The sequence below is a fragment of the Geotrypetes seraphini genome, chromosome 2 (genome assembly GCF_902459505.1).
Source record: "Geotrypetes seraphini chromosome 2, aGeoSer1.1, whole genome shotgun sequence".
Lineage (NCBI taxonomy): Eukaryota > Metazoa > Chordata > Amphibia > Gymnophiona > Dermophiidae > Geotrypetes > Geotrypetes seraphini.
The window spans coordinates 154,571,666-154,597,874 of NC_047085.1; the positions used below are offsets into that span (position 1 = coordinate 154,571,666).

At 39.9% G+C, this 26,209-nt stretch overlaps 1 protein-coding gene across 4 annotated transcripts in view; it reads left to right on the forward strand.

Moving 5' to 3' along the window:
- The window catches only part of RAB31 (RAB31, member RAS oncogene family), a 138,381-nt gene that overhangs the window by 35,592 nt on the left and 76,580 nt on the right, over positions 1 to 26,209 (forward strand). For all 4 annotated transcript variants that reach the window (XM_033934074.1, XM_033934072.1, XM_033934071.1 and 1 more), the window contains 2 exons: positions 3,870 to 3,949; positions 17,862 to 17,943. In XM_033934074.1, the coding sequence (XP_033789965.1) occupies positions 3,870 to 3,949; positions 17,862 to 17,943 (162 nt within the window). The remainder of the gene's footprint in view (positions 1 to 3,869; positions 3,950 to 17,861; positions 17,944 to 26,209) is intronic.

Here is a 26,209-nt window from a genome sequence, read left to right on the forward strand (position 1 = left end):
CCATCAAACTCATCTTGTTCATGCTTTGCTGAAGTCCAAGTACACGATGTCTAGGGATTCCCCCGTATCCAGCTTTCTTGTTACCCAGTCAAAGAAGCTGATCAGATTGGTTTGGCAGGACCTTCCCTTTGTAAATCCGTGTTGATGGGAATCTCGTAGATACTCCTTGGACAGGATCGTGTCCAATTGACGTTTGATTAGAGTTCCCATTAGTTTGCTCACTATTGATGTGAGACTCACCGGTCTGTAGTTCGCAGCCTCCGTCTTGCATCCCTTTTTGTGGAGCGGGATGACGTTAGCCATTTTCCAGTCCAACGGGACTCTTCCATTACTTAGGGAAAGATTGAAGAGTGCGGATAACGGTTCTGCCAGGACATCACTCAACTCCCTGAGCACCCTAGGGTGTAGTTTGTCTGGTCCCAGAGCTTTGTTCACCTTGAGTCTTGATAGCTCATAGTAGACACTGCTGGGCGTAAACTCGAAATTTCGAAATGGGTCTTCCGTGCTTTCCCTTGTCTGCAGCTGTGTTAAGACAGATAATTCTCCTACATATCCTTAGAGACCGCCTTGGCTCTATTTGAATATTGCTGGGGTGATTCATAGATGGAGTTGGGATTCAATTTAAAGTTATCCAGTTGAGTGTGAGTTTCACTCTATCTGGATAATGCCAGCAGTCAACGTTGAATCAGGATATTCAGTCACTACCTGAATATCAGTGCTACATATCTGGATTAAATTCAGACATGTTTGGTTGGCATTTAAAAATACTTGCCCAAAATATTGCTCCTTGGATTTATGAATTGGATGCTCTCAGTATGAAGGAACTTCTGTTTTAAGTATGTGTTTGATTTTTAGGGCTACTTTTACTAAGCTGCGATAGCGGTTTTAGCGTGCGCTAAATTGCCGCACACATTAGATGCTAATGCCAGCATTGAGCTGGCGTTAGTTCAAGCCGCATAGCGCAGGTTTAACGCACGCTAAAATGCTATTGCAGCTTAGTAAAAGGATCCCTTAATTTCAGTGCTATTTTCAACAAATTTTCTATAGATTGGATGTCTATATTTTAATAAATATGAGCACGAGTATATAAATAAAAAATAGTAATAAAAAAGATAGGAAAAGCACTTCCTTAATTAGTGATGTCCAAGGAAAATATAAAGAATGATTCATCCCTGGCTGTTTTATCTCCAAGAGGGAAACAGCTGAAAACTATCAGGTTACCCTGAATTTATTTAACTGGGATATTCAGTCACTTTTCAAACCAGTGTATATACTTTCCAAAAAATGTTTTCTAGGTCCAAAAAACATATATGTACTTGTATCTCCTTAATTGCAGAGCGCTCCCTACAAAACCAAGGGCACACCCTCAGAGTCCACAAAATTAAGATTAATTGCAGTGTCTGGACTGTGGATTCTGGGATGGAAGACAAAGCACAGTTACTTTTCTGTAACAGGTGTTATCCGAGGACAGCAGGCAGTTATTCTCACGTGTGGGTGACACCATCCTACGGAGCCTTGGTGTGGACACTCCAAAGTATGCTGCCACTTTAGGAATCTTCAGTGAGTTCACATCAGCTCCCCTACTTCTTTCTGTGTCCCATGAGCCCTGCAGTTCAAGTAGCTCACAAAGAAGCCAATGAGGAGAGGCAGGAGGGTTGTGAGAATAACTGCCTGCTGTTCTCAGATAACACCTGTTACAGAAAAGTAACTGTGCTCTATCCCAGCTGGCCCGCCTCTTCAAAATGGGCCTTCCCCTCCCTGGGATGCACCGGGGAGGGGCCTGAGGCTCTGATTGGCCAGGTTGTTTAAGGCCCCTCTCATAGGAGAAAACACTGGATCAGTACAATTCATAAAAGTTAAGAGACTCTGTACTGATCCAGTGGCGTTTTCTCGGCAATCCCAGATGATGAAAAGTAGGTTCAAACAAAGGGGGTACCCATATAAAATTGTCAACAGAGCATTTAAGCTTACCAGAAACACTCATAGGGACTGGTTGATGTTACGATCTGAAAAAGAAAATGAAAACAGTAGGGTTACGTGTGCATATTCAGCTCAGGCTCAGCAGATTACAAAGTTTCAAGTTTATTAGGATTTTATATACTGCCTATCAAGGTAATCTAAGCGGTTTTACAATCAGGTATTCAAGCATTTTCCCTATCTGTCCCGGTGGGCTCACAATTTATCTTAACGTACCTGGGGCTATAAAGGATTAAGTGATTTGCCCAGGGTCACAAGGAGCAGTGTGGGATCTGAACCCATAACCCCTGGGTGCGGAGGCTGTAGCTTCAACCACCGCGCCACACACATTTTGACTCTTCATGAGCAATTACATGAAATGCCCAGATTTGCGTATACCTATGGAAAGAACTTACGTGAGATTTTGGCAGGTTCTCCTTTGGATAGAGTGGTGCAAAATGATCATTGTGGCCAATTCTTGTGTGGCAATTGTGAATATTGTAGACACTGCCTACAAGTGAATACAATTTCAATTCCCAATAGTACTAAGTTATTTCATTTACATGGATGTTTTGATTGTGATACCAATCAGGTGGTTTATGGCATTAATTGCCCATGCAGGAAATGGTACGTGGGATAAACTAAGAGAAAAATTAAATACCGTATAGCTCAACATCTAAGTAATCTGTGGTTAGAAAACATTTAGTTGCCTTTGGTAGCCCATTGGATTGATAATAAGCATAAGGTTGAGGAGTCAAAATTTGTGGTCCTTATTAAAGTTCAGCTGTCAAGAGGAGGTAATGTTTCTGAAATCCTGATAAGAAAAGAACAACATTTAATTTACTGGTGGGGTACTATAGAACCTGTTGGACTCAATAAGGAGGTAGAGTGGAATTTATTATAATTAAGTGCACATGAATGAATAGGGATAAATGAGCATGTGATCTAGTGATGGTACGCATTGAATTTGGTGTTTGACTGCTCCCGCTTTGAGGACCTGGTTTGGATATCCTTTCCTGTATGCTGCCATAAACCAATATCAAGGTAATAATATAATAAAAATTTGAATGAAGTTATAGGGTATATTTTGTCAAGTAAGGGTATGATATTTAGCATATGGAGCGAAACAGTCTTGTGTTGGGCATGACTGATAATACTTTGAAAAGGAGATACCAACCCACTGTGGCAGTGCTGAGTTTTGGAGTTTTGAAGTTTGGTGAAAGTGTTTAAACAAAAGAAGGGAAAAGTGGATTTGCTTTCAGTCAGATCTGAGATTGGAGTTTAAACATTGCATCTTCAAAAGACTCTTATAAACTTTAGTCATTGCTTTTATGAGTGTGGGGGGAGGGTTTTCATTGAGATATTGTGGATTGTGGTATGATGATTTGAGCTATTTATGAGTGTTAAATTCATGATTATTTAATAAAACTTATAAGAAATTATGTGTACCCGGTAAGTACATTTTAGCTTCTTTGTTTGTATTGAAATATTGAACTCACTGAGACTATTCATATTGTATAATTGTCCCATTATATTGTGGATTATATAATAAATAGGTACAAGATGTTTGTATGTAATGGAGGCAGTCTGCAAGACCTCTCTCATCCAAATTCATTATGAATATACTGAAAGCTTAATTGGCTGAAAGTCCTTTTGGGCAGATTTTGAAACGACTGCTCTGTTGAGCTGGGAGGAAAAAAGAATCAGCTGTCTAAAGGAGCAAAGATCCATCAGTCCAGGAACAATTGATACCTTGTAGAAGCAGTTGGATGAGCTATTCACAATGGGGATGTCATGTACTGGTCTGCTTAAAAATTTATAATATCTTTTAAATCATATATGAATGAAATATCCAGTTTCTGTTCATATTGGTAGATATATGGTTTTCCATATTTCCTTGTTTTATTTTGCAGGATACAGGGGTTGGGAAATCAAGTATAGTTTGTCGATTTGTCCAGGATCATTTTGATCACAATATCAGCCCCACTATAGGGTAAGTACGTGGCATACTGTATTCATACTGCATTAAATGAGCTTGTTATCTCACTGAACAGACTTTGTTTTATTTAGCAAATCATATGTATGTGATTTATATGACTTAAAGTGACCAGAATTATATATCATATGGGCAATGTTGTTTAAAGTACTTAAGTAAAAGTAAAAAGTATAGTGAAAAACAAATTAAAAATTTACTCAAGTAAAAGTAAAAAAGTAAGGCCCATATTCTATAAATGGTGCCTTAAGTTAGGCACCGGTAGGTACCCTAATAGTGCCTAACTTAAGTGCAAAACACTGTTTAAAAAAAAAAAAAATAGCGTTTAAAGAAAAAAATGTAGGCACCTAATGGCACCTTAAAAAAGGTACCTTCATCACAGCTACAGAGGCGCTTTACGACACCTAACACCACTGTAGGCGTGGCTAACGTCGGAAGTGGCATTAGGAATCATAAGATGCCTCTAGCTGCGATTAACATGAAAGCCAGGCACCAGAAATGTAGGCCTTGAAAGCCCTGACTTACATTTCTGGCGCCTACCTTTTATGAAGTGTGCAATTCTACAGACAGCACCAGTGCGTGACTGACGTGCAATTGTTGGCTGTTTTAGGTGGCCACTGATGCCAGCGCTGTTTGTAGAATCTGGCCCTCAGTGCCTAAAATAATACATTTTGAATAAAAAGTAAAAGTATCTCAACTACAATGTCTATTCATCAAGAATTGCTACCAGCTTCAGCTTTATTTCCGCTTTAAAATGACCCAGATCATCTAACCAGTTCAAACACAGACATCCCTACTGTTCTGTATATGGAGCTTAAGTTGATTTGTATGTAATTTTGTAAACCACATAGTTAATGTACGGTATATAAATTTTTAAATAAATAAATAATAATGAGGTAGTTTTGATAGTGCATCTAAATCTGACTTTGGACGTTTCCCAGAAGATGTCCGAAAATCAGGGCGGGGAAATGTCCAGTTTCAAAACTGCTAGACATCCAAATTTTATTTTTCAAAAATGGCCCATCTAAATGATTTGGTCCTTAGGATGTCTTAACTTTTTTTTTTTTTTGGGGACCATTTTCAAAAATCAAAATGTCCAAATTTAAAAATGTCCAAATCAAGCCCGTTTGGACATGGGAGGGAACAGCACCTTAATGGACTGGCCACAAAGCCACCAACAGGGCAGTGAGGAAACTTAGGGGGCACTGCTGTACATTACATTACATTACATTACATTACATTAATGACTTCTATTCCGCCTGTACCTTGCAGTTCTAAGCGGATTACAACAAAAAGATAACTGGACATTTCCAGGAATAGGAATACAATTAACGGCGTTGGGCCTAATACATTTAAACGATAGCTGGACGTTTTCAGGAAGAGGAATACAGTTAAAGGCGTTAGGTCTAAATCACATTTTGAAGGGAGGATCCTAAGAAGGGGAGAGAGGGGAGAAGAGTGGGGTTAGGAAATTAGGATAAATTTCTTGAATAGTATGGTTTTGATTTCTTTTCGAAAAGCTTTGAGGTCAGTTGAAGCTGTCAGTAGGTTGGTGATGGAGGGGTCCAATTTAGCTGCATGTGTTGCTAGTAGGTTGTCGTACATCTTTTTGCGCTTAGTTCCTTTATAAGGGGGGTAGGAGAAAGGGGACTGGGTTCTCCTTTGTCTGGAATAGAGGTTCCTACTTAGGCGGTTGTTTAAGTGAGAGGGTGCCGTTCCGTTTAATGTTTTGAATAATATGCAATATAGCTTAAATTGGATGCGGGCTTGTATTGGAAGCCAGTGTGAATCTAGGAAGGCGTTGGTGATGTGGTCAAATTTTCGAAGGGAATAGATCAGTCTGAGGGCAGTGTTCTGGACAGTCTGTAGTTGTTTTATTAGGTAGGTGGGACAAGGAAGGTAGAGGATATTGCAATAGTCCAGTAGACTTAGGACTAGGGATTGAACTATGAGTCTGTATTGTTCTTTGCCGAAGAATTTTCTAATTTTGCGAAGGTTGCGCATGGTAAAGAATGCTTTTTGTGTGATTTTGTTGATTTGCACCTGAAGAGTGCAGCATCTATCTACTGTTACTCCAAGGAGTTTGAGAGTGGTCTGTATAGGATATTTGGTGGTTTTTATTTCTAGTTCAGTTCTAGTCCTGTCCTGTAAACTTCATATAAAGGGTGCCATATACATATTTCATCAGAACCCCCTTTTAGTGTATGGTGAGCCCTCCCAAACTCCCCCAAAACCTTCTATATCCACCTGTCTACCACCCCAATAGTCCTTATGGCTGCAGGTGTCACTTATATGGCAGTACAGTAAGTTTTAGGTGAGCTCAAACTTTCCACCACAAATGTACTGCGTAGAATGAGATATAGGCCTGAATACTCCTCTCTATGGTTTACTACACCACCCATCAGGCTTCTCCAGATACCTGCTTGCTGCTCTGCTAGGATGTCCTATAATATCTGCTGCTGTCATAGAGGCTGGTAAGTACTGTTTGGGGAGTGGGAGGGGGTTAGTGACCAGGGCTGTAGAGTCGGAGTCGAGGAGTCGGAGTCGGAGGAAATTTCGGGCCTGGAGTCAGAGTCAGAGTCTGAAGTACAAAAAACTGAGGAGTCGGAGTCGGAACATTTATCTACCAACTCCACAGCCCTGTTAGTAACCCCTGGGGGAGTGTGGGGAGGAGCATGTCTTAATCCCTCCAGTGGTCATTTGGTCAATCTGGGTACCTTTTTGGCACTTAGATGCCTTTTCCAAGACACCTTGGATGTCTTGGAAAAGGTTTGATTATCCCTGCAAGACCTCCAAGTCCTAAGCCCACCCAAATCTCACCCAAAACACACCCCTTAAGATGTCCCCTTAACATTTAAATGTTTGAAGGGTGAATGCCCTGCAAGACATCTAAAAACTTTGTTTTGTAATTGGTACTTGGACATTTTGGCAATTAAAATATCCAAGTGCAGTTTTTAGGCTGGGTTTTTTTTTTTTGTTTTTTTTTTTTTGGATAGCTGCATTTTTGGAAAATTGGTCCCATAGGCTATATCCACTTAATAGAAAAATTTTAAATGAAATGATCCACTGTTTGCATGATGAGGTTTGCAACAGCAAAATCTTGTTCTCAGTTTTGCTGTTTCATTTGGTTTACTGAGGAACTGTCATTTGCATCTGCCTTCCACTTTTACTTATGAATATAAACATTAAATACAGTAAAACCTTGGTTTACGAGCATAATTCGTTTCAGAAGCATGCTTGTAATCCAAAGCACTCATATATCAAAACAAATTTCCCCATGGGAAATAATGAAAACTCAAGACGATTCATTCCACAACCCCAAAACTTTAATACAAAATACTACTATATGTACTCATATTGCAAGACTTTGCTTGTTTAGAATAATCACTACACTCTTGCAGTGTCAGAGAGAGAAGAACCATCGGCTCAGTTGAGATGATGTGACGCATGTATACTGTTTGTACTTGTATTGCAAGATATTGAACAACATAAGAACATAAGAAGTTGCCTCCGCTGGAGGCCAGAGGCCAGAGACCAGAGGTCCATCCTGCCCAGCGGTCCGCTCTCGCGGCGGCCCATCAGGCCTAATTGCCTGAACAGTGTCACTGACTAATTTTGTAACTGCCTCTAATCCTCTAATCCTATCCCTAATACCTACTTCTACTCCTATCTGTACCCCTCAATCCCTTTGTCCTCCAGGTACCTGTCCAGACCCTCTTTGAAGCTCTGTAGCGTGCTCCTGCTTATCACATCCTCCGGTAGCGCGTTCCATGTATCCACCACTCTCTGAGTGAAAAAGAACTTCCTGGCGTTTGTTCTAAACCTTTCCCCTTTCAATTTCTCTGAGTGCCCCCTTGTACTTGTGGTTCCCCGTAATTTGAAAAATCTGTCCCTGTCTACTCTTTCTATGCCCTTCATGATCTTGAAGGTTTCTATCATGTCTCCTCTAAGTCTCCGCTTTTCCAGGGAGAAAAGCCCCAGCTTCTTCAATCTGTCGTTATATGAGAGGTCTTCCATACCCTTTATTAGCTTAGTTGCTCTTCTCTGGACTCTCTCAAGTACAGCCATGTCCTTCTTGAGGTACGGCGACCAGTACTGGACACAGTACTCCAGGTGCGGGCGCACCATTGCACGATACAGTGGCAGGATGACTTCCTTCGTCCTGGTCGTGATACCCTTCTTAATGATGCCCAACATTCTGTTTGCCTTCCTTGAGGCTGTGGCGCACTGCGCCGACGCCTTCAATGATGTGTCTACCATTGCTTGTATATCAAGTTAAAATTTAATTAAATGTTTTGCTTGTCTTGCAAAACACTTGCAAACCAAGTTACTTGCAATCCAAGGTTTTACTGTATAACTAGGCATAAGTAATAAAAGTTGGAAAATTATTACTTCAGTAAAAGTATCAAATTTTTTACTTAAGTACATTAATTACATTTACTTTGTTTCTATACAACACACTGCATATGGGATAGCCTGAGACAGTCCTGGTTTTATTATATTATAATTCAAAAAATAATCACCTTATTTCCACGTAAATAAACAACCATATACTTTCATAGTCACACAGTGACTCTAGATTTCTAAGTGAATGCTCAGACCCATAACCAAACTCTAATGAAAAGTCACGGAGTCAGTTATAATAGAGACCATCACAGCAAGTTCACTGTCTCTGCCACCTGCTAATAACATACGAGGAAAAGATAGATAACTTATCTGAATGCAGGATGGCACTGCTGTTGCTCTTTCACTGCTCCTAGTACATATTTAAAGTACTAACACATTGCAACTGCCATAAGCTGTTAAACCCCCCAACCCAGATTTCACGATTGGCTTCCTCAGGAGGGGCACTGCAAAGGAAAAACAATAACATTCTAACCACCTTCTAGTGTGACAACAGGGTCAGGGTGAACTAGAAACCCAAAACTAATAAATACATTCACACTAAATGTTTCAAAACCTTTTGAATACTATTACCAGGGACCGGACACTCCTTCACCCAGCTGACAAGCAACTCTAGCGATGTCGAAACCCGGAGCAGGCCGAGAATTTGAAGCTCCAGCCAACCAGGGTCGACCATGATGTCAGACACTGGGGGGCGGAGCTTCATTGATGTCACAGAATTTCAACAAACTTTAAATCTGAAACCAATCTATTTCATTATTTAAGCCCGCTGGAGTTAAAGTTTGCCAATTGTAGATGAATCGATGTTCCTGCTGTAACAGGTACTGAGACACGTTTCCTGTTTTTTTCCAAGCTTTAATTAATACTGTATATTGGACCTGTTCAATGGTGTGGCCCGCCTCCAACCAATGACTGACCAAGGGAGCTGTATTCCGCTGGCACCGAATATTGCTGAGATGTTCAGCAATGCGAACCTTAATGACTGACTTGTCTGACCTATGTAATATTTACCACACGGGCATATAATACAATATACCATGGCCTGAGAAGTCCAGTCGATGCCAGTTTTTAGAAAAAACCTTTTTCCTTTAGTACCAGGTATTGTCAAATGGTCAGTGCTCAAGACATGCTGGCAGTACTTTGGGTATGAGGAACCAAGTCCTTATCATCTCTAACACCCTTGTGTTACGGCTGCAAGTAAACGCAAACCGAGGTATTTTTTGAAAACCTGCATGTACCTGAAGCACTGACCAATGTTTGACAATAATCTGCTGAATATTATAACTAAGGTTGGAGAAAGGCAATACACACACTAAATCATGGTCATCTTGACACCGCTTGGGTTGAAATAACCACTCCCGCTGGCAACAGTGGGCTCTTTTCCAGGCTCGCTTGACTATCCAAGACGGGTACCCACGCTCCATGAATTTATCATACATCATCCTGGCCTGCTCCTGAAAATCAACATCATCGGAGCAAACCCTCTTCAGCTTAAGGAATTGGCCAATAGGAATACTGTCACATAAGGGTTTAGGGTGGAAACTTCTGTAATGTAAGATCATATTACGATCGGAGGGTTTTTTGAAAAGGGAAGTGGAAAACTGTACTGTGGATCCGTCCAGCTGTTTCTTGACATTTATGTGCAAAAAAGGAGCACTATAACTGTCAATATTAAAAGTGAGCTTAATGTTGGGATCCATTTGAATAAGTTCCACCTGAAAAAGCTCCAATTCTTCCCGATTGCCCCCCTAGACAAAAAAAAAATATCGTCAATAAACCTCCTCCACAGGCTCACCTTCCTAAACCCTGTGGATTTATATACCAGCTGTTCTTCATATTCAGTCATATAGAGACAAGCAACGGAAGGCGCTACTGTCGCGCCCATTGCCACTCCCTTGATTTGAATGAAAAATTTATCTTCAAAACTGAAATAATTGTGACCAATCACTATCTCAGCCAGTTCGGATACAAAATCTTTTTTCTGGGTAGATAAATCTAACATATTTAATGCCTGATGTACTATCCTTAAAGCCGCATTCTGCGACACATTGGTATACAGAGCCGCTACGTCGGCCGTTACTAAAACTGTGCTTCTTTATTTAACCTCACTGTATCCAATGCTTGAAGGAAATGAGATGAATCTCTAACATAAGATTTGGCCTGGGATACCAACTGTTGGATAAAACTATCCACATAACGGGACAGAGGCTCCAGAATCGACCCTACCCCCGCTACTATCGGGCACCCGGGGGGATGCGTATCAGACTTATGTATTTGGGGTATAAAATAAATATAGGGAACTTCTAGGAACTCTCGAGATAAACAATTATATTCTTTGCTAGAGATGACTGACTCATTTTTAGCTGTAATCAGTAACTGATCAATAACTTTCTTAATAGCTGAAGTTGGATCCAGATCAATTTCCCTATAAAATTCTGTATTATGAAGCTGACCCATCCTGCATTCAGATAAGTTATCTATCTTTTTCTTGTAAGTTATTAGCAGGTGGCAGAGACAGTGAACTTGCTGTGATGGTCTCTATTATAACTAACTCCGTGACTTTTCACTAGAGTTTGGTTATGGGTCTGAGCGTTCACTTAGAAATCTAGAGTCACTGTGTGACTATGAAAGTATATGGTTGTTTATTTACGTGGAAATAAGTTGATTATTTTTTGAATTGTTATACCTTTGAAGAAACAACGTCCCTTGTATTTTATGTTTATCATATTATAACCATGAGCTTGCAGTCTTGCTGTTCTTTTAGAGAGGCTGGAAAATCAGTAGTCACTCAGGAGCTTAAGAAATACTGGCAAAATGTGGAAATTAGAATATCCTGATCAAGATGCTATGATAAAAGCTGAAGTAGCCCAATATTATCTAGAGAATGGACAGAAATAAGTTATTCCAAATTATCCCCAGTCAAATGCTACAAAGGTTGTACATACAAATAAAAAGCTTACTTTAACTCCTTCATGTCCCTTGTTGTCATATAGCAATGGAAATAACACGCGTTTATGTGCATTAAAATAGTGTGGGCCACGAAAGGGTTAAATTGCTTGTAAGTGAATGCCAGAAGTTTAGAAAATAGGATGGAATGAAAATAGTTATTGGCAGAAGGAAGGCAACCAATAGAACACTGTGACATCAAGGTACAATTTATATCAAAATGACAAGATGCATTAAATTGGTGGAGAGGTGGTATTTTATGTCAGTGGTCCCCAATCCTGCCTGGAGGACCACCAGCCAGTCGGGTTTACCTTATAGCCCTAATGAATATGCATGAGAAAGATTTACATATAATGGAGGTGGCAGGCATGCAAATCTGCTCCATGCATATTCATTAGGGCTATCCTGAAAACCAGACTGGCTAGTGGTCCTCCAGGACAGGTTTGGGGATCACTGTTTTATGTTATGGATGGCAGACAGCCAAACAGGATAAAAATTCTGAAGGAAACAAAATGCAATGTGGAATTTTTACAACACAACACAACACAACACAACACAACACATTACTGGTTAAAACCAGTCTTACAAAGAAACGTTTTGTGCATCAAGGCTTTAGTCATGAATAACAGTATCAAAATGATAATATCAATAACATTATTCTAAAAACTTCCTAAACAAATAAGTTTTCCTTAGATTCCTAAAATGTAAATAACCTTATTAAAGAATGTAACTGTAGTTCCCAATGAGCAGCCTGATATGATGGCTTTTCAAAACCCGGCATTTTGTCTGGGTTTTGAAAAGCTTGTAACAAATCACTGTCGGGCAGGAGTGCGTGCATGTGATGTCATCACGTCACATCCATGCATGTGTGGATGCGCTCCCAACGAGAGCAGGCAGCGGGGACAGGGCTAGGGAGGGACTTGGGGTGGGATTGGGGCGTACCAGGGCAGGGATGGATGGAACTGGGCGAGCCTGAGGGTGGGTCTAAGGGTCCGGATTTTCCAAATGGAAAATCTGGTAACTCTAGTTTAAAAGGAAGAGCCAGGATCAGAACCAGGGGTCCCAGAGTGATGGATGGACATGGAAGACTAGGAGAGAACTGTAACATTCCCAACTGAGGTAGGAATCTTCTGAACTGAAGGGGTTTTTTTTTTTTGCTTACACAGGAATAAGTAAAAATGCTCCATTTTAAAACTCTGAGGCGGGGTTGCATAAATTGTGCTTCTGGCTGGATGTGAAGGACTGTCACCCAGAACTCTGGCCTGACTAAACTAAACTGAGAGGGGCAGTGTATTTTGGGAAAGCAGCGGGTTTCTGTGAAGGGCGATCTGTGAGGAAAACCAGATCCCTAATTCTGCGTAAGAAAACAGCTTATTCTCCTATCTTCCCAGATTGCATGTTAGAACTTGGGTGACCATACCTCCTGGCCACGCCCTCAAAACTGAAACAGCCCGCAAACGCTCCTACTCACATTTCATATCCAGGCATACCATCTCGCCATCTGTTAGAACAATAGATGGACTTTGGAGCTTCAGGAAGGGTGTGAAAACCTTCCTCTTCACAAACCCAGCACCTTAAGGACATTCACCCAGAAATCTCAGTCAGAGTCAATGCACCTACGCCATCTACTCTCACCAAAGCTGCTTAATGTATATGGTTTTTTTCTGTCATGTCTATATTGTAAATTATGTAATCTTTGTCCTTTCTCGATTATATTGTGGATGTACTTTGTAACCCATTCTGGGCTCCTTTGGGAGGACGGGCTAAATAATTGAGCAAACAAATAAATAAAATAAATAAATCTTGTTTCAGTAACCGGGCTATGGCTGTTACATGCCCTTTACTAAAGGATACTCAAAAAAGTGAAATTATGTAAGAAATGCTAGGAATTATTAAAATGAAAAATATCTACTAAATATTCTGGACCATGGAGCACCTTGTAACATAAGCAACCAAATTGAAAAATAATCTTCGCTTTCAAATGGAAGCCATATAATTTGCGGTAATAAGAGGTTACATGGTCAAATTATTTTAAATGAAAAATTAAACATGCTTGATAGGGAGGAGCATAATGATGGGGTTATATTACTGTCCAATTGGACAAGATAAAGAGTCAGACAATGAAATGCTAACAGAAATTAGGAAGGATAATGAAAACAGAACACTAATGGCAAATTTCAATTATCTTAATAATGATCTAGTAAATGCGCTCATTGGGGTATGCTATGAAATTAAAATTTCTAGGTGATGTAAATGATTGCTTCATGGAGCAGTGATCACAATATGATCATACAGTATTTGTAAGAAACTATAAACCGGTGAGCCTGATGTCAGTGCAGGACAAAATGGGTGAATCTATATCAAAAAAGCACCCCCCCACTGATATTAAGCCCATGGTGGTCAGTATGTTTTTTTTAAGTCAGCCAATGTGGGTAAAAATATCCAGATAATCAGCATGGTATCTAAATGGTGGTTGCTACTGATTATCCAGATAGATCAGTCTGCTGGTGGCAATATTTGGATTGTGTTGATATTCAGCTGCAGGTGTCCCCAAACATTTCATAATAAGGGTCCCATGGAACATTTGAAATCATCGAGAGGGCTGGGGAATCTCCATTGGTATATGCTAAGGGGGAGGGAGGGCACAATTATCTAACTTTTTCAGTGATGTGAAATTCTGGGAAAGTGAGAGAGGTAGAGATTTTGGGGCTATATCCATCCTTTGGGGCTGTATTCATCCAGCTACTTTGACAGGTGCTGTGGAGGTTGCAGGTCCTAGCATCTTCTGGTGACTCATAGGTCCGCCATGACCCAATTAGGCTTTCACTGTTAAGACCCCATGCTCCCTCCAGCTAGTTGTTAGAAGGCATGCTGAATCATCACCTCATCTTAGGATTTTTCGCTTCTCTTTTTATTGTATTTCCTAGGGCTCTGACACAATTTCATTTCCTGTTGCTAACTCTTCTCAGTCTCATTTCTTAGTTCAAACTACAGCAAACCTCAAGCCCATGCTATTTGAGGAGTGCAAAAACTCAGTCCATGAAGGCTACAACCCAGTCAGGTTTTCAGGATTTCCACAATGAATATATGAGCTCTGTTTCATATAGTGGAGGCAATTTAAGCAAATAGACCAAATGTATACTGTCAAAATTGATAAATCTTAGATTGTGGCTCTTGAGGGCAAATGTTGTACACCCTTGCTCTACATTTTTCAGCTCACCAACTGTTTTTTTTCTCAAATCCTTTCCTCTGCTTTTGAGCTTCAAAGTTTTCTTAACTTTTTTATTTAATCATCTCCTCCTCCTCCTCAGAATACCTCTCTTTTCCTTGTGTTCTCTCCTCCTTCTCTTCCCTCCCCCCCTTTCAGCTGGTCATTACAATCCTAATTCTGACTGTCCATGACAACTCACACCATCTATGCTCATCAAACCTTAACCCTTCCAATCTTATTCATATTCCTTTTCTTTCTCCTTCTTCTTTCCCTATCTTATGCTACCTGTGGAATATCTGCACTATTTCCAACAAGTATACTTCTCTTCTTTAATCTACATGTCTCTCTTACTTTACCTGAGACTTTTCCTAAGGCTTCAGCTGATGGCTTCTGTCATGAAGTTTACCTTTTCTCTCATTCGCCTCATCCCGCAGTGGTGATGCCAAGCTGCTGCTTTTCCATTCCTGTAGGTTTAAATTCCTTCTTGCACCCCACCCCCTTCATTGCTTTTCTTCTTTTTAAGGACCTCTCCACCTACCTATCCACTCTACAACCTCTCTAGGTAATTGTGATGTATCAATTCCCTAAGAAGTCACTTTCTTTCTCATTGATTCTGACTCCTGGTTTTCCTCCTTTCTTAAACTATCTCCTCCTTTCCTTAAATATGAGAATTTCAATTTCCATGTTGATGACCATTTTGACTCTTTCTTATATGTTAAAATTCCTTGATTGCAGCTTTTTTATTCAACCTCCAACTATGCTCTACCACCCTTACTCTGCAGAGTCATATGTGTCAAGCCAGAAGATATATGGTCCTTACTCTTCAATTTCAGGACCCCTCTCTTGCTCTTCAATATCAATATCACATCAAGATTCTGCTGGGGCTGAATCACTCTGAGCCTTGCACCTTCCTAGACTTGATTTGGAAGTAAATTGACAGACTGTGAGTTCTTTTGAGAATAACGTTCTTAGTTTTCAAAATAGAAGAATAAAATTTGTACAAACTAGTTTATGAGGAGGAAGTCCATGATGCTAGGGGAGGATCTAGCTAGGTACTTGGGACCTGGGTTGGCTATTGTTGGAAACAGGATACTGGGCTTGATGGATTTTCAGTTTGTCCCAGTATGGCAATTCTTAGGTTCTTATGAGTTGAGAAACTATTGTATGTAAAGGTTGATGAGTGTGTTATTTTTTTTTAGAGTTTTCTTCAATTTTCTTTTCAGTTTTGGATTAGATTCATAAATTTAATGGAGAAACATTATGTTTTCTAGCTTTCACATAGATACACCTATCCTAAAAATTTGGGCATGATATTCAAAGCAATTTAAATGGTCAGGAGAAGCTCCTGGCTATTTAAATCGCTTGTCCAGAGCTAAGCAGCAATAACCAGTGGCACTTAACTGGACAGTGCCGATGAAATATCGCCACTTAATGGCCTACTCCTAACCAACAAGGTTAGGGGTGGGCCAGAGGTAGAGTTGGAGCAGTCTCCTAGCTGGTTACTATGGTAGTGATATTCAGCTTTCTAACCTGCTAAGAACTAGCATAAAATTAGGATAGGAAAAAGGCTGTCCTGACATGTTGTGAAGGTAACCAGGCGCCAGTCTGAATATTGTCCGATGCCCAGTTACTTAAAGATAGCAGCTCCAGATGCCTCCCTGAAATGGAAATACTCCCCAGCCCAATCTCCTCATGTTCCCACTACCAAAGATTCAAAATAGACTGGGGCACCCACCTCCACTGGCTCCCTTCTCCCCTGAGCCTACTTGCAGAATCCCTGGTCTGAAGCTACTAGAAAATGGCTGCTATGACCCCTAAGGCAGTCTTTTGATACTTGAAGTACCATGAGTATTTCAAGTACTATAGTACATGAAGTACTGTGAAGTTGCTGTTAGAGGTTGTGGAAACCATTTTTTAGCAGCCTTGGAACTGGGCAGGAACAAGTGGCATCAATCACCACAGGAACACCAAGAATACTGCAAAGTAGGCCTGGGGGAAGAATGGGGCCGGCGAAGGTGGAAGCCTGGGCCTGCATTGTATCTTTGGTAGTAGGGGGATAAGGGGATTGGACCAGGGGGAGGTTATTTTCATTCCAGAGGGTGGCAGTGGGATCAGAACAGGGGGAAAACAGAATGAATGTCTTATGTGGGTCCCAGCTGACATTTAGACAGTTGATTGTTGTAACTTGTAATAGTTGAAGAGAGAATGGGGGTAATTTTATACGAGAGTGACTGTGTTAAAATAAGCATTAGTTAGGCACCTTTTTATTTGCTTTTTGTGTGTCTCTCATCTCACAAGAAGTGTTGGGAAAATTAGGATTCCCTACATCTTCTACTAATCAATCTTTCTATGCTATCACCTCTGTTTTCCATTGTATTAAACATAGAAGGGATAACAGCAATGGGAGAAAAAGCAGAGTTGCTGGCTAGAAATTAGATAAGTAGAACAGCTGATGAGTTTACAGATATGCGGTTTGCTCCACTTAATTTTAGAAAAGGGATGAAAGGGTAGCAGGATTAAGGAAGAAAACAGGGAAAGGAGAGATATAGGTAATTCAATGAAGAGCTCAAGATTAATCTTATGAATCTTGCCATGGAAATAATTAATCATAATCTGAGCAGAGTGTGAAGAGGAGGTTAGAGATGGAGGAACTTTGAAAAGGGAATTGAGCTTGGAAAAGAGACAAGTAGGAATGGAGGCAAGATGGGTATAGACTCTGGCTTATCAAGTCTAACAATGAAACAGAAGAAGGTAAGGATGAACATGGGATTTTAGCCAGAGGCACTCTGCAGAGCAGGCAAAGAGACATAGGGAACAAATTTTAGAGGTTAGCCAACGCTGAAGTTTTGTATCCCTTAAATGACAGGGGAGTAAAAGAACAGAGGCAGAAAAAGTGTCTCATCAACGGACTGTGATAACAGTGGAAGAGAGTACATAATAGTCAATAGCCTGGAAATTCCAAAGTGTGTTGATGGTGACTGGATGAAGAGGGTGGTAAAGTGTGAAAGTTATCAGATGAACCGCTTTGGGTGAATCTCTTCATGAAAAGGCAGTTAATAAATATATATGCAGAGAGGAGAAGAACTGAGGTGAAGTTAAAGAAAGAAAAAGACTCCATGTGCTCACTACTTCAGCTCCTGTTCCACAGGTGCACCCATAGTAGAGAAGATGATGATGATGTGGGGGTACAGTTACCATGACAGCACAGAGCTTCAAAAGGTGCAATTGAACCCCTCCTAAAGAAGGTGCTGCACAGATTTGGTGATGGGACTGGAGGAAAACAAGTCTCATATTAATTGCTGTGGAATTTGAGTTTTCCTGTTTTTAACTTGATGTTGCATTTGATTTCAGTGCGTCCTTCATGACTAAAACTGTACCCTGTGGAAATGAACTTCATAAGTTTCTGATCTGGGACACTGCTGGGCAAGAGCGTGTAAGTCTAAAAAACTTCTGCTTTTATAAACTGGGGAAATGAATAGAAGTTCATAAGCTTAATTTTATTTTACTCAAAACACTCTTCTGAAATCTCTGAAGTTCTGTTTTTAAGTCAAATCTATTTTATTAAGCAACAGAAAATACATCTGTTTTTATTTGCTACTACATTCTGCTTTTCTCAGGTTTGACACTCTTGTTGTAAAAGTTTAAAGTCAGGTACCTTCAGTGTATTATAATGTAGACAACACCTTTAATTCCTCTGTTACATAAGGATATATCTCATAGAGAGAGAGATGAAAAATGGGGTATATTTGCTCCCCCCCAAAAGGGGTAACTATTAAAATAGTTGAGAGAAGATGAACAAATTGTAGCCTGTGAATGGGAAGCGAGGGATGCGCTTGGGAAACAAATTGATAATTCTGTTTGTTTTCCAGGAATCTGGTACTCCTAATCATAATGGGTCTCATAATCAAAACTTAAACATGTCTAAAAACCCGCCCAAGTCGGCACTTGGACAACCTAAAAGACCGAATTTCCAAGTGCCGATAATCAAACCAACTTTCTGGATGTGCTGTGGGACTTTTTATGCCTCAGAATATCACTGTGCACTCAGAGCTGAAAGGGGCATATCTGGAGTTGTGGTTAGAGCAGTATGTGGGCAGGATGGGGGGCCAACCTAGACTTAGTTGTCCTTTAGGGATACTTGATTGTTTTACTAGATATCCTGGACGAAACTTAAACGTCATGAGTTAGACGATGTAAAAACAGGTATACGTGCCAAAAAGGTATCCAAAGTGACCAGATAATCACTGCAGAGACAAAGTAAAGACCCTCACACACTCCCCCAGTATTCACTGACCCCCCCTCACACCCCCACAAAGATCAGGAAAAAAAGTGCATACCTGTCTCCAGAACATAGGCACCTAGTATAGGAAAGCCAAGCAGTGCTGCACATAGGTGTCTTAATTAATTATTTATCATTTTTCAATAACATATCAAGTATCCACTTGTACAGAAAGATAAAGTTAAGCAGAAAATAAAATACAATACAAAATACAAAACAAAACAGATTATTATCTGCTATCTTAACAGAAAATATATGTATATATAGCTTAACTTTAATTCAAGTCCTCATAAATAAAGAAACCAAGATGTAGAATCAGCGAGAATATATATTAAGGCAGTGTTTTTCAACCGCTGTTCCGCGGCACACTAGTGTGCCGCGAGATGTTGCCTGGTGTGCCGCAGGGCCGCCGGGCCCGGAGCTGACAGGGGGCCCGAGGCAGGGGCGCCAGTAGCTCGCCAAGGCAAAGTGAGTCGATCACCCAGGACTCACTTTGTCTTGGCGATCTAATCTTATACATTCATCTTATACTCCAAAATCAGATTCCATATTTCATCGAGCCGATAAGTCTTCTTCTCTCCGACGTCAATTCTGCAGTCAGAGAGGAAGTTCGGGCCAGCCAATCGCTGCCTGGCTGGGCGGAACTTCCTCTCCAATTGCAGAATTGACGTCAGGGAGAGCATGCGTCGGCGTCGGCTTTGGGGCCTGTTATCCATTGGTGGGTCCTGTTCCCCGATGGCAGCGGCAGCGGCAGTGGCTTGGGGAACGGCAGGGAGAAAGAAAGAAAGGGGGCAGGCAGGGAAACAGAAGGAAAGAAGAGAAACAGAAAAAAAGAAAGAAAGGTCAGGGAGAGAGGAAGAAAAAGTTGGGGGAGGGAATGAGGTGTGGAGGAGAGAAAGCATAAAGGCTGATAGAAGGGAAGAAAGATTGGATGCACAGTCAGAAGAAGAAAGTGCAACCAGAAATCACCAGACAAGGTAGGAAAAATGATTTTATTTTAAATTTAGCAAAGTGGAGGCAGTATTACCACAGTTTTCAAAGGAATTTGCCCAAATAACTTAATAGTTAACTGGGTAAATTCCCAGAGATGAAAACTTCCCTTCACTTACTATGCACAGTTCTGAATTTATATCTGCTGTCTATATTTTACAATATGGTCACCTTTTACTAAACCGCAATAGTGGTTTTTAGCGCAGGGAGCCTATGAGCGTCAAGAGCAGCGCTGGACATTCAGCGCAGCTCCCTGCGCTAAAAACTGCTATTGTGGTTTAATAAAAAGGATGGAGGGTATATTTGTCTATTTTTGTATGCTATAAAAACCAAATACAGAGAGAGACTGAGAGCTGTTGACGAAGAGCTACGTGTGTGTCTTTCTTCGATTCCAGCCAGAATATCAGCTTTGTGTTCAGCCAAACAGGCCCAGGTTTCGCACTGAATAAAGTATTTTATAATTTTTATAATTTTTATTTCGTAATAAAGTAATTATAAAATACTTTCTTTGTGTTTATTTGATTCCTATTCAAGAGAATTACTTTATATATAGTCAATATAGGCAGAGAGTTAAATTTTTTAACATTTTCTAATGGTGGTGTGCCTCGTGATTTTTTTCATGAAACAAGTGTGCCTTTGCCCAAAAAAGGTTGAAAAACACTGTATTAAGGGACTATAAAATAGAGAACTAAAGATTATATAGGCTGAGATAGGAGTCAAAGAGTACTCATATTTCCCCTCCTTTTTTCAGGGAAGCCATTGACAAGAAGATTGTAAGTTGGCTAGGATCAAAGAATACATATTTTTGCATTTGATGCAATATCACACATTTGCATGGGTGCCAAAGAAAAAAGGTTGCCCCAAGAGCAATAACTCCTGGCTTTAAAAGTAGAAATTCACGTCGACGTTTATGTGTATCTCATGACAGATCTGGGAACATTTGTATCTTGTACCCAAGAAATTATTTCTGTTTATTTTTAAAGAAAAGTCTCAATAACCAATTCTTATCGGGTGCTAAGGCAACTGTAAGAAGAAGTGTTGCTGGCTTTGCTACTTCCCGATCTGAAAGTTCCAAGACCGTAGAAATATTAAGCAATTGTTGATCATCTTCTTTTGATTTTTCTTCCCTTTTAGTGGGCAAGTAATACACTCAAGTGAATGGCGTAAATAGTTCCTTGGTAATTTCTAAGACTTCCTTCAAGTAACACAGGTGTCTTAAATAGCCTGAGTGGTGGGCTAATGAACCATAGAGAGGAGGACCCAGGCCCATTAACCACTATATTTATGGTGGAACATGTGCACCCACCAAAGCTCCCCAAAATCCTACTCTGCTGCCATATAGGTGCCACCTGCAGCCATAAAGGGCTATTGGGGTTGTAGGCAGGTGGGTATAGTGGTTTTTGGGGATGTTTTGGGGAGCTCATCATAAGTTATAAGGGAGTTCTGGTGAGATGTTATCTGGCACCCCTTTTTGTGAAGTTCACAGCATTACCTTGTAAGGTGCCCCACTGCTCTGTTGCCATGTCTGGGTGGCCAATCCATTACAAGATTGGTCCCTCCCACATCCAAATGGTCTTGTTCTAGGCATTTGTGACTTGGTCGAAATTTTAGTCAAAAAAGTGGTATAAATATAGATGTCCTGGCAGTCTGGATGAACAATACCCTGGATGTTCAGATAGACAATTTAAAAAAAAAATTCTAGACGTATTTTTACACTGTGTTCAGTACAAAATATAGAATCCTTTTTCAGATTTTTACAATATGCCTGGTAATGGAGAGCTTTGTGTTGCTATTGTTCAGATAACATGAAAATCAGGATTTTTTTTTTTGTATGGCGACTTCCATGAAGAAATGTTCTAGTTCTGATCTGCACGTTGTGGAGAGGTGGAATATCAGTTCCCATATAACTACGGTAATTTTATTATGGAGTGTTAAACTAAGCTTTTCTTTTGCTCGCTCTCATTTTGCTCCTTGTTGTTTGATCATGCATCACTTGTGTTTTTGTAGAAAAGCAGGTTAAATTATGTGTGGTGAGAAACATGGTTCTTTGAGTTTGTCTGAAAGGAACTACTGTTTTGCTTTAAACATGGGTGACCTGGGTCTACATGGAGTGATACATGAGGCTCGGCTATCATTTACTGTCTTACTGAAGCTACTACCCTTTAAGAAGCTCCTGCCATAGGCAGCAGCTTAGTCTTACCTAATAGCTGGGGCAGCCCTTGCCCCACCCCCATTTTGGATGCTTGGGGGAATGGAGGCAGCTCATCCCTCACCTCAGGCAGCAGATAGCCTTGAGCTGCCCCTGAAGCAGGGGTTCTTAACCTTTTTTATGCCACAAACCCCTGGTAAAATCTCTAGATATAGATTGTATTACAAAAGAAGCAAATTATGCTTATATAACGCCCAATTAACGCTTATAATTATATATGAGCCTCATTACAAAAATGTGACGTGCTAGTGAAAAACTACACACAGATTTGAAATCAGCATGAAAAATACTACAAAAACCACCCAACATTAACTCTGATGAAAATTATGTGTTGACCTGTGTAATTTATGCTGAGCCCTCCCAAACTCCCCTAAAACCTACTAAACCCCAATAGCCCTTATGGCTGCTGGTGGCACCTATATAGTAGTATATTAGGGTTTTGGTGGCCTCACACTTTCCACCATAAATGTAGTGGTTAGAGTGGCTTATGGGCCTGAGTCTTCCTCTCTATGGTTCACTAGACCATCCACCAGGCTACTTAAGAAACCTGTGTGCAGCTCTATTAAGCTTTCCCATACCAGGTGTTGCAGTTCTAGAGACAGGTATGTACTGTTTCATTCAGATCTTTGTTGGATGGGAGAGGGTTAGTGACCACTGTGGAGTGTGGGGTTTCATAACTTAATTCCTCCCAGTGGTCATCTAGTTGGTTTGGGTACCTTTTTGACACAGACACTTTTAAAACAGGTCTAGCTCTGAACGTTTAAGTTCTGTCCAGGACGTCTTGGGAAAGGTTCAATTATTACTACAAGACATCCAAGTCTAAGCGTGCCCAGAACATGCCTCCAACATGGCCCCCTTTTGTTTTGAATGCACAGTGGTTAGGATACCTTGCAAGATGTCCAGAAAGATGGTTTGAAAATCAGCACTAGGACAACCAAATGCCAATTTATGCTGGTTTTTTTGGACGCCCTTAATAGTGTTCAACTGGTTAAGTCGTTTGTAATGAAGAATACATCCTTTTATTATCGTTTAGAAAATACCAGTCAGAGAATAAACTTTGGCAGGAAGGTGGTTATTTTAGAAGCATCCACATGTGTAGAAAGTCAGGAAGATTAGAAGATAAGACTATAAGGACCATATGGAGGCTAGAGATAAAGAACTATAAGAACCTGATTAAGGAAAAATGAACTAAACACTATGCTCAAAAAGTGGGAAAATCAAACAAAAAAAGTAAAGAATTATTCAAATTGGTTAAGAATATTTTCATTGTTGAATCTAAAACTAGACCTAGGTCGGAGAATTTACCTTCATCAGATGTTCTAGCACAGTATTTTGAAACTAAAATTAACAAATTGAGAAAAGATTTAAATCTGACCCAGAATGTAAACTTTGAATTTCCTACAATTCAACTATATGATGGAATCAGAACTGTTATGTCATGGAACTAATTTAAACTTCCTGATTGGTCAATATTTTGTAAATTATTCACTAAATATACCAAATCAAATTGCCAACTTGATGACTGTCCTTCAAATCTAATGAGAAATGCATCGTTCACTTTAAAAACTAAACTTTTCAAATGGATTGTATCTTTACTAGAAGCAGGATCTTTCCAAGGGAAATAGGCCAGATTTTGATTACTCCTATTATAAAGGATCCGAAAGAACCCATTACTAATATTTCCAATTTTAGGCCGGTTGCTTCTATTCCACTATTTACCAAGTTGATAGAAGGTTTAGTAAATGCACAACTAGTGGATTATTTAGATAAATTTGAAATTTTTCAAAGCTTTCAATTAGGCTTCTGATCAAGATTTAGCACAGAAATGGTACTAGCCTCATTAATAGATCACATTCATAGTTTATTCAAATTGGGTTCCAGTGCATTAATCCTTCAGTTGGACATGAGTAGTGCTTTTGATATGGTAAACCATGAAATATTACTAACTTGTTTGGATTCCATTGGGATCTCAGGAAGGGTATGGAATTGGTTCCAATTCTTTCTGAAAAATAGGTCATACCAGGTAGTTAGTGCTAGAAAATATTCCACTAAGTGGACAAATGAAAGTGGTGTCCCTCAGGGTTCACCACTCTCACCAACTCTATTTAATGTTTATTTAGCATCATTGGGTTTTGTATTATACAGTTTCCAAGTAAAATTTTACGTTTACGTAGATGATATAACAATACTCATTCCTTTAACTGCTTTTACAACAGAAGTGTTGAATCAAATTGCTTTCATTCATACACAAATGGAAAACTGGACTTCCACATTTAAACTGAAACTCAACCCGGACAAAACAAAGTTTTTTTCCTTGCTAGCCTTACTGAAACAACGCTCTTCTTAAATGGTCAAAATTATCCCATAGTTTCTACCTTAAAAGTATTAGGCGTTACATTAGACCGTTCTTTATCTTTTAAAGCTCACACAGATTTACTAGTCAAGAGATGCTTTACTACCCTTTGGAAGTTGCGTACCATTAGGAAATATTTTGATTTTATATCCTTTAAAATTTTGGTTCAATCGTCAATTCTTTTCCATATTAGATTATTGTAATATCATTTACTTAGGTTCCTACAAAAAAACAATCAGTCGATTGAGAATAATACAAAATACAGCAATTCGTTTGATTTTAATTTAAGAAAACATGATCATATCAGTTTATATTATCAAAAGCTTCACTAGTTGCTGTTTGAAGCCAGAGTGTTATTTAAATTTGGTTGTATGTGTTTTAAAATTTTATTTGGTTTAGCACCAACTTATCGCTCTCAGGTTGGTCCTCTTTCCCCTCAAAGCATGCTGTTATAAAAAATTATTGGATAGGACCTTGGCATTCCAGGTAGGAGTAATGAATTCATGTTTGAACACCCTTATCTCTCCATCCCTCACCTATTATCAATTCCAGAAAGATCTTAAAACTTATCTATTCAAAAAAATATGAAATACAAAATTGATTTTATTTTTTAAATTTATTAAGGTATCAAGCTTTGAATCAATTTATGATGATTATTCGTACAATCAACTGTATTGTGTAATATCTATTTACTATATTGTAATTAATTGTACTGTGTAATCACTATCTTCTACAAGTTTTGCAAGGTTGTATCTTTTCCCTAGTGTTTTTATTCTGAATTGTGTTTTATCCTATTTTAAAAATTGTTTTATGACTTTGTATTTCTATTCCCTAGTGTAATACTATTGTGTAAACTGCCACGAACTGATGGTTTGGTGGTATATAAAAAAATAAATTATTATTATAATGTCAGCCTTTAAATGTTTGGAGAGGCTCAAACATTTAAATTCTATTTCAAAATGGGCCATTCAGATGTGTGGAAGCTTATTATATTTAAATATCAAGGAAGCATGGGAAGAGTGGGAAGGAGTGGTCTCGGTAGGATGGTAATATGGTGACGGGACAATCGCGCACCAGACACCAGTGTGCCAACAATCAAGCGCTGACAATTCAGCGCAAGACACAAGTGCGCCGCGGTAAAACTTAGTTTTAAAGAGCTCCGATGGGGGGTGTGGGGGGGGAGCCCCCCACTTTACTGCATAGTGTTCACTCTGCCATTGGTGGGGTGTGGGGGTGCAAACCCCCACATTATAGAGAAAATGGAACTTTTCCTGAAAAAAATCGGAAAAAGTTCAGTTTTCTCTATAATGGAGGGTTCCAACCCCCAACCCCCCCTCAACAGCAGCGCGAAAACTGTGCAGTAAAGTGGGGGGTTCCCCACTCACACCCTGTTTCGGAGCTCTTTAAAACTAAGTTTTTCTGTGGCGCGCTGGTGTCTTGCGCTGAATTGTCAGCGTGCTGGTGTCTCGCGCACGACTGACTATGAACCGGTAATATAGAAGTGCATTTTCTGTCACATAGAAAATCCATTTTTGCAGTGGGAAACCTGGATTGTACGATTTAGAGCTGCTCCAAGGTATGAATAAATGCCTGCTGTAAGAGAAGCGCTAAATTCTAAAGTCATTGGTCCTGTGAAGGCAGACTACCTCCCTGCAATCACCCCACCCCCCCTTAGCAATCTTCCACCCCCCATTATCAACCATTTCCTGACAGGCTTCAATAAAATCAACCCTTCCCTCCCTAGAGGCCTCCACAAGTGAACACAAACCTAACACATGGCAGCCTCCCCAAAGTCACCGCACCCCCCCCCCCATCCACTGGGCCCCAGGCTTTCAAATTAGATGTGCTCCAATTTCTTAGGTCTTGAA